The sequence below is a fragment of the Megascapheus bottae genome, chromosome 21 (assembly GCF_031878675.1).
Source record: "Megascapheus bottae isolate mThoBot1 chromosome 21, mThoBot2.hap1, whole genome shotgun sequence".
Lineage (NCBI taxonomy): Eukaryota > Metazoa > Chordata > Mammalia > Rodentia > Geomyidae > Megascapheus > Megascapheus bottae.
In genome coordinates, this window is record NC_143529.1 from 16,814,495 (window position 1) to 16,826,990 (window position 12,496).

At 43.0% G+C, this 12,496-nt stretch overlaps 1 protein-coding gene across 1 annotated transcript in view; it reads left to right on the forward strand.

The window, feature by feature from the left end:
• Positions 1-2,482: 2,482 nt before the first annotated feature.
• Pth2r (parathyroid hormone 2 receptor) overlaps positions 2,483-12,496 on the forward strand; it is a 66,383-nt gene continuing 56,369 nt past the window's right edge. The window contains exon 1 of the mRNA XM_090355216.1: positions 2,483-2,698. Coding sequence (XP_090211342.1) covers positions 2,483-2,698 — 216 coding nt within the window. The remainder of the gene's footprint in view (positions 2,699-12,496) is intronic.

Sequence of the window (12,496 nt, forward strand, 5' to 3'; positions counted from 1 at the left end):
TATTATTTTATTACCTTGGTAATTGTACAAATGGGCTTCAATTCAACATGTGTTGTGTGCATCTTAATGCATTCTTCCTCTCCCTCTTGTTCTCATCTATCTCTCCTGCATCCACCTCCCTCAAGGTGCCTGCTCCCCTTTCACATATGTGCATTGAGTACTATGAATGTAATTACCCAGAATTCCTCTGTTGGTTCATCTACCCCCTAACCTTAGTTCCATCTGTCTCACAAAAGCCACGTTTTGGCTTCTTGGTATTCATTTTGTTAAATTATCTATTACTTGTTCACAGGGTTTTCATCATGGGACTTCTGTGTATACCAAACTTTATAATCAGTTTGATTTGTGTGTATGTATGTGTGTGTGTGTGTGTGTGTGTGTGTGTGTGTGTGTGTACGCAAGTATAAAAGCACTTGCTTTTATACGTTTTTATTTTAGATCTAACTTCCACATATGGGAGGAAACATGGGTCTTTTGTCTTTCTAGGCCTAATTCTAGTCAACATAAAAATTTCAAGGTGCATGCATTTTTATTATTATTATTACTTCAATGCTATTATTTTTCCTCATGGGTGAATAAAATTCCATTGTATATATACATATATATATATATGTGCCATATTTTCTTGGTTCATTGTAGGACATCTGGGCCGTGTCTGTAACTTGGATGTGGTGAATAGTGAAGTAATGAACATATATGTTCAGATGTCTTTATTTTATCCATTGAATAAATGCTCACGGGTGATTTTGTTGGATCATATGATAGTTGTATTTTTAGGGTTTTTTTATTTTTGGGAGGGATCTCTATACTAATTGCACTAATTTAAATTCCCAACAACTGTTTATAAGAGCCCTTCATTCTCACCAGCATTTATTGTTTGTATTCTTGATGATAGGCATTCTAACTGGTGTGAGGTAGAATTTCAGTGTGGTTTTGATGTGAATTTTCTTTGTGGTCAGATATGTTGAGATTTATTTATTTACTGGCCATTAAACTTCATTGGTGAAACATTTGTTTCCTTGATCATTTATTAATTAAGTTATGGAAGGGTTGGGGGTTTAGTTTCTTCAGCTACTTGTATATTCTGGGGATTAGTCCTTGATCAGATACTTCACTGGCAAAGCTATCCAATTCTGAGGCTTTTTAGCTTTACTCGTCAGAAACTTTTGTTACTTTTTGCTGAGCTCCTGGACTTTCACCCAGTCAAGCTTTTTTGTTGGTTAATTGGAAATGGAGTCTCGAGCTTTTCTGCCAGGGATGGCTTTGAACCTTGATCCTTCAGTTCTCAGCCTCCTTAATAGCTAGGATTTTAGGTATGAGGCACCACTGTCCGTTCACCTTGCATATCAGTTTGGAGTCTGGACAGAGTTCTTCACTTCTGGGCCATGTTTTCCCTTCTGCTGAAGCCAATTTCCGCCTTCAAAAGGCCACGGGTTTCTCTGCTGTTTGTCGTCTGCTTTCTTCCTGAGCTCCAGCCAGATAACTGTCAGGATTAAGCTTTGAAAGTCTAATTTCTTCTATGTTTCTAGATGACATACCAAGATACTCAGCTGCACCGTGTCCATTATTTGATTGCGGACACGCTTTTCTTGTTTTTGTTTTTGACAGGGAACTTGAGACGCCGAAGACGCGGGGAGCCTCCTGACCTAGACAACCTGTGTCCACACCGTCCTTTCTCCCTGGGGTGGTGGGTCTGGATGCATCTGGGCAGCTGGAAACTTGGGGCCCGCTCCAGGAGGACACGGGGCGTCCTTTGAGACCACGTGGGGACTCAGGACGGACTGCTGGAAGCAGACAGCCTGGTGGCACTGCGTGTGGATCGGTGCCTCGGTGTGAGGGGTGGGGGCTGCGATGGGATCCCAGCGCCTCCTGGAGCCGCGCACGTCTGCAGCGGCGGGGCGCGCAGGGGCCGCCCGCTCCACCTCCACCGCCCGCCGCCGCAGCGCGGGGCTGTAGTCCAGACCGGCGCGCCAGCCTTTCTCCTGGGAAGCCTGGACCGTCGGGAGCCGTAGCCCCGCGGGACATTCGCTCCTGGAGAGGCGCGGCCGGCCATCACCCCCGGACCCTGCGTTCCCGCCCAACCGTCCTCAACCCAGTGCCGCCTCGCTCCCCGCCACAAGTTTGTGGGGCTCCAGCCAAGTTGGTGAGCGCGGGAGCTTCTCCCGACCTCCAGGAAGACGAGCCGGCCTCCGCGCGCCGACGCGTCGTGGCATGGGCTGGCCGGGGCCGTCCCGCCATGTCTGGGGGTGGCTGGTTCTCCGCTGCTGTCTGCTCGCTGGAGCCCAGGTAGGAGCTCGTCCTGACACGCCTGCTTCCCCGGGCCTCCAGGCTCGGCGTGGTCCGGAGAAGGCGCGCGGACACACACACACACACACACACACACACACACACACACACACACACACACACGCACCCCACACCCCCCTCCCCCGGGGCCTGGCGGGCAGTCGGTGGTCTTCTGAAGGCACGCGCGGCACGGGTGATGTCCCGGGTCCCCCGCACTATGGAACCAGTACCTTGTCACCTGCGCACTAAGGGGCCGCTTTGGCTTCACTGGGCTTGGAAATCCAGAATGCGCAGCTGGATGGCGAGGGAACTTCCCCGAGGTACTTGTTCTAACTCATCCCCAAGTGACTTTCTGTGTGCGTCCGTCTGCGGGCAGCGGATCCTTGGCCTGGGAGTCTTTAAACTTGTGCTGGTGAAGGGTCATGGCTAGAAGGAACGGCCGGCGCTCTCTGACCGAGAACCACGTATCTCGAGAGCAAAGGATAGACAGAACTTCATCACGATGGTATCAAAAAGAAAAAGGATGGCCGTTTCCCTAGTATAAAGACTAGGGATGATTTTCAGGCGACCTTTTCCCCTCCACCCCCAGAAGGAGTCCCTTTCATGAGCAAAGAACAGTTTATCCAAACGTTTTTGAGTGAAATAAAATGTGAAGTTTTATAGTTAGCTTTGTGGAGGGGAGTGTTCTGCCCTTGAAGAGCCGGGAGAATGGAAGCTGAATGGAGATGATTTCTCTTAGATGCGATAGAGGGCGCACATGGATCGTCAAATGAGCCTTTTAAAACTAGGCCTGGGTTGATGCTATCATACACCTGAAAGATGTATGAATGGTTGGTTTAGATTTCCATTATTCGAAAAACACAGTTTAAAAACCTGTTTGTTATACTCATGACCACATCAACACTTGGAAGGAATTTTTAGTATTCCTGAGGAATACTAAACTTTAACATCACCAAAATACCTCACCCCCTAGACTTGTATTACTTGAAACAATCTGTGGTCTAAAGCAATTTACCTACCTACATTCTCTTAGCTTGTTTTTTCATCTTCAATAGAGTCATACTAAGACTGGGATTCTTTTTTTTTGCCAGTCCTGGGCTTGAGCTCAGGGCCTGAGCACTGTCCTTGGATTTTCTCAAGGCTGGAGCTCTACCACTTGAGCCTCAGCACCACTTCTGGCTTTTTTTTCTATGTATGTGGTACCAAGGAATAGAACCTGGGTCTTCATGCATGCTAGGCAAACACTGTACCACTAGGCCAAACTCCCAGCCCCTTAGGTTATGGTCATAATTTACTTTGAAATTTCATAACTAACTTAAGAGTGATAGATACTATATATATGTACATATATATATATATATTTAGGACATTACTTCAAGTGTTATTGTTGATTTTGTTAGCTCAATCATGAGATAAAATGTTTATGAAAAAGAATCTTTCTCAATTTGCTTTTCAGTATTTAATGATTAATATATGCCTAGCTATATATATTTATAAAATATAGTAGATTGATAGACCACCAAACTGAAATGAGCTTGCATAGAATGAATGGTTCATAGTCAGCAGACATTGGATTGTATCACAAAATAGATGATGGACCAACACTCACCGATTATTTCGAAGATCTCTAGTTTTGGGCAGAAATGCACAGCTGGTGATTGAATGCCTCAAACCGTGCATCCTCACACTGGATGCTGTTACCCAGCCCAGCCAGATGATCACGTGTGGAGGAGTAGGACCCCTGGGTAGCACTTAGCATTTGCTTTACTTGCCAGTGAATCCTCATGGTCACACACTATGTGATGGAGTTAGGGGTGCGAAGGGTATCCTGGAGGAGGAAAGAGTAATGTCTGTGCAAGGTAAAAGAATGAGGATGTGGTACTGGTCACAGAGAGCCTCCAACCAGCAAGCAAATTGAACAAAGTTTTGACCAATTGAATGAAGAGGTTGGGAACAAAATTTACCCAGCAGAGAAGTTCGGTGCCATCTTTTCTTGTTTTTTTTTTTTTTTTTTTTTTTTTTTAAAGGTGCTGGGCGCAGTGGCTGTAACCCTAGCTACTCAGGAGGCTGAGATCTGAGGATCAAGGTTCAAAACCAGCCCGGGCACAAAAGAGCCTGAGACTCTTATCTCCGTTTAACCCCTAGAAAATGGGAAGTGGGGCTTGCCTCACGGGTATGGTGGTAGCCTTGAGCTGAAGAGGTCAGTGACATTGCCCAGGCTCAGGGATAGGGCGGAAGGTAGCCTTGAACTGAAGAGCTCAGGGACAGTACCCAGTTGGAGTTCAAGTCCCATAACCCACAAAAAAAAAGTCAAGTTCTGATCCCTGTGCTCAGACAGATACTTGGAAGCTGGGAGCTAAGTGCTAACTGCATTTTTAGCCAATGCATGGCTAGCTCCTGTTAGAAGTCCTTTTCCTCCTAGGCTGCCTGCATCAAAGAGATATCAAGAAGCAACATCTGTTTTGTTGTACTTGAGAGTGGGATGGTGTTCACATCATTCAGTTACCTTCTGCTGCACTGGCTACAGAGTGTGACACTTCATGTATGTGCTGGGAAATGAATATAAATGATCACCATAACTGAAAAGACTCCCAGAAGCTCATGATATGAAGTGGGAATATAATTCTAAACAGTGCCAGGTGTGAGCAGACACCAGTAGGCAGATTTTTGCCTGAGCAGAATCTTAATGATGCTCTGGGTGTTTCAATGCAGGGGAGGGAGGTTTGGCCTGGGAATCCTCAAGCTGCATTCAGATTCCTCCACAGGTAACACCTTACCTCCTAAGGCACAAATATGGTTTGCTCTACTTTTATCATCCTCTTTCAGTTGTCATAGTAATTTTATGAGGGAGGAACTACTTTCTAATACATTTCCTAGTTTCTAATAGATGAGAAATTTGAACTAAGAGAAGTTAGGTGAGATATTCAGTTCACACACCTAACAGTAGAATGTACACTCTGGCTTTTTCCCTAGCCAACCCCTCCTCCTGGCACCTCCACTGGGACTCAGGTGGGCACTGCTTAGTGGAATTATGCATATATGTACCTCTGTCGCTGTCTTGCTTACCTATGGGAATCTCTTCCATAGAAATTCTGGAATGATCTGGCAGATCTGGAATGATTTTTCCAGCAATTCCTTCGTGGCACAATCACAGAGTGTTTATGAAGGGCTATTGCTTATTAATAAAAAGCAATAGATGAAACATACATACACAAACCAGCAGGATGAAATGATAAAAACAGGATGAATGTTGACTGAGAAACAAGGAGATACAGGTTATAATACCAACTGCATACATTAAAACAATGCACAGAAACATATTCAGCTACAACACATAAACACATTCACCTATAAATGTTGTATGTGGGAGACAGAACAATAGGAGTAGGGGATAGGAATTTTAAAAAGGGGATAATACATCATATCAATCAAGTCCGCCCACACGCTGTATCTAATCTGTGTGTTAGTTGGAAATTGTGTTAATAGATTGAACTACCAACAAGGTGGTTAGTCGTAGTAAGCATGAGGTAGCTTCTCCACATTCAGGTAAGCCAGGAGACCACCCTTAGCAAAATCAAACTGAGAGCTGACTGTTGATTAGCTGTCTGTTGTATTTATCACTGTGAGCACTGTTATAGTTAAAGATCGGATGGTTGGTTTTTTTCTTTTTCTATCCTGTCGACAGCTAGGACTGCTTCCATTTATCTTCCAATTACAAGGAAGCCTGTTTCCTAGAAGGGGTGGGCTTCTCCTTGGCTGCACTAATTGTAGTGAGCCCACATAGCTCAGAGGTAGAGAGATGGAAGGAAGCCAGACTTGGCTTTTCCTTGGCAGCGTACATACACAGAATAGGTTTCTTTTTACCCAGAACTTCCTTGATGGTTTGTGATAAACAAGAACACTTCTAACCAAAATTGATTCATTCCACTTATTCTGTCTCTAATGTCAGTCATTTGTGTCATGTACTAGAACACATACACTGTCTTTTCTTTCTCTTCTGCTTTCTTTTGATTTTTCTATTGGCAATTTGTATTTCTCCCTCCTCCCCAGTGGCTGTGTGAGTTTAGGTAGCCTGTTTCATCTTTTCTACATTCTCTACTATAAAATGGAGGTAATAATAGCAGTTAATCATAGAATGCAAGAAAATGAAATTAAAGTAAAATTGGTATTAGACAAGCAAAAGACTTAAGGTTTTCAGTAATAAAGTATCAGTTCTTTTCTTATTTTTGCCAAGTATATTAGTCAAATCCATTTTTTGGGGGGGGTGTTGGTCATGGGGCTTGAACTGAGGGCCTGGGCACTGCCTCTGAGCTCTTTTGCTCAAGGATAGTGCTCTACTGCTTTGAGCCACATACCATTTGCAGTTTTTTAAAAAGTTTTTATTGTAATTAAAAGAAGGGTTACATTATATTCACCAGATAGAAGGTGCATTACTTCACAAACATTGATACCCATTCTCATGACATGGTTGGAGATAAGAGTACCATGGGGGCCAGGAGTTTGGCATAGAGGTATAGTGCTTGCCTAGCATGCATGAAGACCCAGGTTCCAATTCTTTGGTACCACATACATAGGAAAAAGCCAGAAGTGGTGCTGTGGCTCAAGTGGAAGAGCTCTAGTTTTGAGAAAACCAAAGGACAGTGCTCTGGCCCTGAGCCCAAGTGAGGACTGGCAAAAGAAAAAAAAAAAGAGTACCATGAGTACTATGGGGACTTTTCTACCCAGGCTGGCTTTGAACCTTGATCCTCAGAGCTCAGCCTCCTGAGTGATTAGGATCACAGGTGTGAGCCACCAGTGCTCAGCTTAGTCAAATCCTTTAAATAAAATGATTATTGGATCTGCTATAATCTTAGTTATGTGGGAGGCTGAAATTGGGAGGATCTCAGTTTGAAGCCTGTCTGAACAGAAAAGCAGTGAGACTCTATCTCAATAGAAAAGCTAGGTATGTTGAGGTGGGCCTGTCATTTAGCTACAAGAGACATAAAACAGGTGGATTGAGCCAGAGTGCTGATGGCTCACGCCCGTAATCTCAGCTACTCAGAAGGCTGAGATCTGAGGATCATGATCTAAAGCTATCCCAGGCAGGAAAGTCTTGAGACTCTTACCTTCAACTAACCACCAGAAAACCAGAAGTGGAACTGTGGCTCAAGTGGTTGAGTGCTAGCCTTGAGCAAAAGAGCTCAGAGAAAGCACCTAGGTCCGGAGTTCAAGTCCATGGTCACCACCACACCACAAGAGGAAAGAAAGAAAGAAGGAAAGGAAGGAAGGGAGGAAGGGAGGGAAGGAGGGAGGAAAGAAGGAAGGAAGGAAGGAAGGAAGAAGGAAGGAAGGAAGGAAGGAAGGAAGGAAGGAAGGAAGGAAGGAAGGAAGAAAGAAAAAATTGGATTGAAGTCCAGGCATGCAGGTAGGTCCAGGCAAGAAGTGAGACCCCCATCTCAAAAATAGCGAGCCCCCCAAAGAGCATGGTTCATCAGTAGAGAGCCTGCCAAGGAGATGTGTGCCTTTTCTATTAGAACGTATTTTCTGATAGCAATTGAGAATTTTATTCATGGTGCTGATAACTGTTATATGTGTTAATATGAATGCTTGACTAATACCTCCTTCCCTCTTTCATTCTGAAGACAAAGCAATGAAGTCAGGGATAGAGGCAGCAGTCTATTATAACTGGAGTGACCTCATAGAATGGAGATGGAAAGAAACTGAGAGATATAAGAGATTTTTAGAAGGCTCATTTAACTGAAAGAAAGGAGGGTTTAAAGGAGGCCTTGGTGAGTTATACTTTTAGATAACAGTGTGAGATATTTAGTAGACTGGCTGCATATTTAGTTCTGCAGCTTAAAACGTCTGAAGGAAAGATCTTCAGCATCATTACTGCACAGAGAATCCCTTAGTCCACGTGTATAAGTGATAGTCTCAACAAGAATAGAAAGAAAAGGAAAGGGGTAGACAAATGGCTTAAAAGGAGCATGTAGAATTTAAAAAAATAGGATTCTATCTAACAAACTGTATGAAACTATGATAATGAGCATAACGCCTTTAAGGGGTAATCTCTCCATAAATATTTGAATAAGCTAAACAATATTGATTTCATTCCAAGAAAACTCATCTTCTTAAATCCCATGGCTAACTCAAATCTTTAATCAGTTATGCCAGGTCATTAGATTACATTTTTGTTTATGTTTTTATCTATAAATGATACAAGGGAACGATAATGTACTATGGTCATTTATGTGTCCAGTTTGACTTGACCAGAATCATCTCTTCCATTATTCTCCCCCTCCCTCTCCCTGCTACTGCTTCCCCTACCACTCATATCAAGTTTTCCACTTCCTTTATTATGTTTGTACATGGAGTAACGAGACTATCCTGGCCCACTGTTCTTTTTCATTCATACACTTCCCCTTTCCACTAGCCCCCCTCACATTCAGAACATGTTTCAGCTTCTTGATAACCATTTTTGTTAAAATGTTACTTTTTTGTTGTCAGTCATGGGGCTTGAAATCCTGGCCTGGGCACTGTCCCTGAGCTCTTCAGCTCAAGACTACCACCCTACCCCTTTAGCCACAGCACCACTTTCAGTTTTCTGGTAGTTAACTGGAGAGAAGACTTTTATGCCTGGGAGTCCTCAGATCTCAACCTCCTGAGTAGCTAGCATTATAGGCATAAGTCACTGGTGCCTAGCCTGTCTATGAATTTTTAAAAAGGGTTTGTACCACAGAGCCTCTCTCGTGCATATACTGTACTTTAGTCAGCTTGTTTTTGTGTATGTGTGTATCCCCCTGTGTATGTTCACATGGGAGGTTATATGTGGAGTTTCTGATTCAAGTATGAGAGAAAATATGGGCCCTTTGTCTTTCTTTGCCTGATTTATTTCACTTACTATTTTTTTCCAGATCCATATATTTCGCTGCAAGTGACAGAATTTAATTCCTTTTATTGATTTTTGGAATTCACTTGTTCTTGCTTTTCTAAGACTGAGGCACACTATCATTTTATTGACTATTATATTCTTAAACTTTCTGCACTGAATCCTGTATGTTCTTGCAGGGTTTTGTTTTAGTTTCACTCTAGGAATTTTTGATCTCTCTCTGATTTTTTCAGTGACCCACCCACTAATATTTCAAAAATGCATGTTGTGCTGGGTGTTGCTGGCTAATGCCAATAATCCTAGCTACTCAGGAGGCAGAGGTCTGAGAATTGTGATTCAAAGTCAGCCTGGGCAAGAAAGTCCATGAACTCTCAGCTCCAATAAACTTCTGAAAGATCAGAAGTAGAGTTATGGCTCAAGTGGTAGTGTGATAGGCTTGAACAAAAAGCCCAGGTACAGCACCCAGCTCTGAGTCCAAACCCCAGGACCAGCACTCAAATAAAAACAAAAACAAAAAAGAACTGGGCGTGGTGGCTCATGCCTATAATCCTAGCTACTCAGGAGGCTGAGATCTGAGGATCGAGGTTCAAAGGCAGCCTGGGCATTAAAGTTGTGAGACTCTTATCTCCAATTAACCACTGGAAAACTGGAAGTGGTGCTGTGGCTCAAGGGGTAGCCTTGAGCTGAAGAGCTCAGGGACAGTGCTCCAGCCTAGAGTTCAAGCCCCATAACTGACTTCCACTGCAAAAAAGAAATCCAAACCCAAAGTGCATGTTGTATAATTTTATGTATATTTTTCTGTAGTTTCTCTTGTTTTTGATTTTCCAGTTTTATTCCATAGCAATCTGGTAAGATAGAAGCAATTATTTCATATTTTTTGTTTGAAATGTGTTTTGTAGAAGAAAAGCTGATGTTTATTTTATAAGTTGGTTGCCTTGTAATATTGGTATCATCATAAGCAGGAAAATTTTTCTCAGAATCAAATCTAAGTAGCAGGAAATAACATCAAAACATGCATCACTAGTCCTCAATAAAGAGCTCCTAGCACACTTAGGTCCCTCCTTATCTCGCCCGTGAGCAGTCACTTTCATCTCGCTCCCTAGGGGCTACTGTTTCCTGCAGATCCCACACTTGTCACAAGGCCTCCAAAAAGCTGGCCGCACAGATTTGAATAGCAGACTGAGTGAAGGGGCTGGAAACACACCAATAACTGCAATCCATCCCCACTTTCATTTCACATTATGAACTTCTTCAGGGAGCTGGTCCTTCAGCAGCAGAGATAAATACGCTTTTCAGAAAAAAAACTGTTACAAAAGAGAGGAGGAAAGTAATTCTGATTACTCCAACAAGCTCAGCTTTTCAAAGAGCAGCTCACAGATTGAATGTATGAGATGGAAGGGGATGGGGAGAGAGGTGTGGCAAGGTCTGCGGACTCCATATAAGCCTGGACGATGTGGTAGAGTTGGCACATTACCTACCATGTGCTCAGAGGTCTGTCTGCCCACAGGAAAAATCTTGCACACTGGTGTGCTCTGGTCAAAATTATTCCTGATGAGCACAAGGAATCTCTGAAGGGAATAGTTTTCTGTTTTCTTTTGTTATGGTGGGTGTGCTAGGGCTTCAACATAGGGCCCAAGAGCTGTCCTTTAGCATTCTGCTCAAGTCTGGTTCTCACTTGAGCCTGACCTACATTTCTGGTGGTTTAGTGTGTGTGTGTGTGTGTGTGTGTGTGTGTGTGTGTGTGTGTGTGTGTGTGTTTGCTGGTTTATTGCTGATAATAGTCTCACAGCCTTTTCTGCCTGGGCTAGCTTCAATCCAGGATCCTCAGATATCAGCCCTCTTGAGTAGTTAGAATTTCAGGTGTGAGCTACTTGTCCCCTATAGGGAATATATTTTAGACCATGAGGGAAATGAGGAAAGTGAATGAGAGATATTGTCCAAGAGTGACTATGAAAGAAGGGGGGGGTGAGAGAGGGAAGGAGGACAGAGGGAAGGAGATGGAAAGAGGGAAGGAAGGAAGGAAGGAAGGAAGGAAGGAAGCAACTCTATTTGCTTTGGTTGCTTTGGAAGGTTCTAACGGGGCAACATAGAGGAATATCAGATGACTGGGGAGTCAGATTGCATCATGCAGCTGAGTTAGCTTCCTCCAATGGGAGATTCTCCTGCTTTGGGGCTCTTTAGGATCTGACTCTGAGCTGGACTGAGTCTCCCAGACTTTTCTGCTTAGGCTAGCTTTGAGCCTTCAGGCCTCAGCTTCCTGAGCAGCTGGGATTAGAAGTATAATTCACTGGTGCCCAGCCAGTATTTTTTTCTTAAATCAATGTAATTTATGAATTTATATTTACCTGAAAAAATGGAATGTATACACATATACAGACAATTGAGCTATGACTATTTTTCTTACATTAACAGCTGATCTTTATTATTAAGATAAAGGATTTTCAATTAAATGCACATTACCAAATTTGTGCTTTCTCTTAGCATAATTGCAATTGAACATTTTACTTCAATTCATACATGATCAGTTACCCAGGAAAAATCACTAACATCTGTTTTTGTAAGCATAACATTTTGTTTTGGATGCAATTATTGCTTTTAGGGTAATAGACATTGAATAGGAAAATGGTTTTCTGTTTGAAGTACACTGCCAGTTTGTCACTTTGTGGTAAGGAACACAAATGAAGAGGAAAAGGCAACAGAAAGACTTTGGGTACATATGTGCTCTCATTGGAAAGCACATATTTGCACATTCTAGTCAAACTTACTCCTTGCTGAACTGGTTGCATTTTTTTTGTGGGGGGGGGTTGGATGTGGGGCTTGAACTCTGGGCCTAGATCTTGAGTTCTTCAGCTCAAGACTAGCGCTCTACCACTTGAGCCACAGCACCACTTCCAGTTTTCTGGAGGTTAAATGAGATAAAAGTCTCATGGACTTTTGTGCCTGGGCTGGCATTGGACTGTGATCCTCAGATCTCAGTCTCCTGAGTAGCTAGGATTACGGGAGTGGGCCATTAGCACCCAGCTGGTCACATTTTTTAAAGAATAAAATATTAGAAACTGTTACTTTAAAAATACACATGTTTTTGGAAATGTATACCCCAGTACAAAGGCATGTCTGTGGAATAGGAAACAAACATGAATAGGGTTCAAGCAAAATTGGTGTTAAGGGTCAGATTTCAAATGTTCACATTTCATCATGGAAGCTAAATTTCTTGGAATCAGACTTACAGTTGTGAATCTTTGTTAGAGCTTACCCTATATTTCCTAGGATTAAAGTAATGATTTAATTGGAAAGCCAACGGGGAAAGAGAACTTGAATAGTACTCAACTGTTCCTCAGGAAT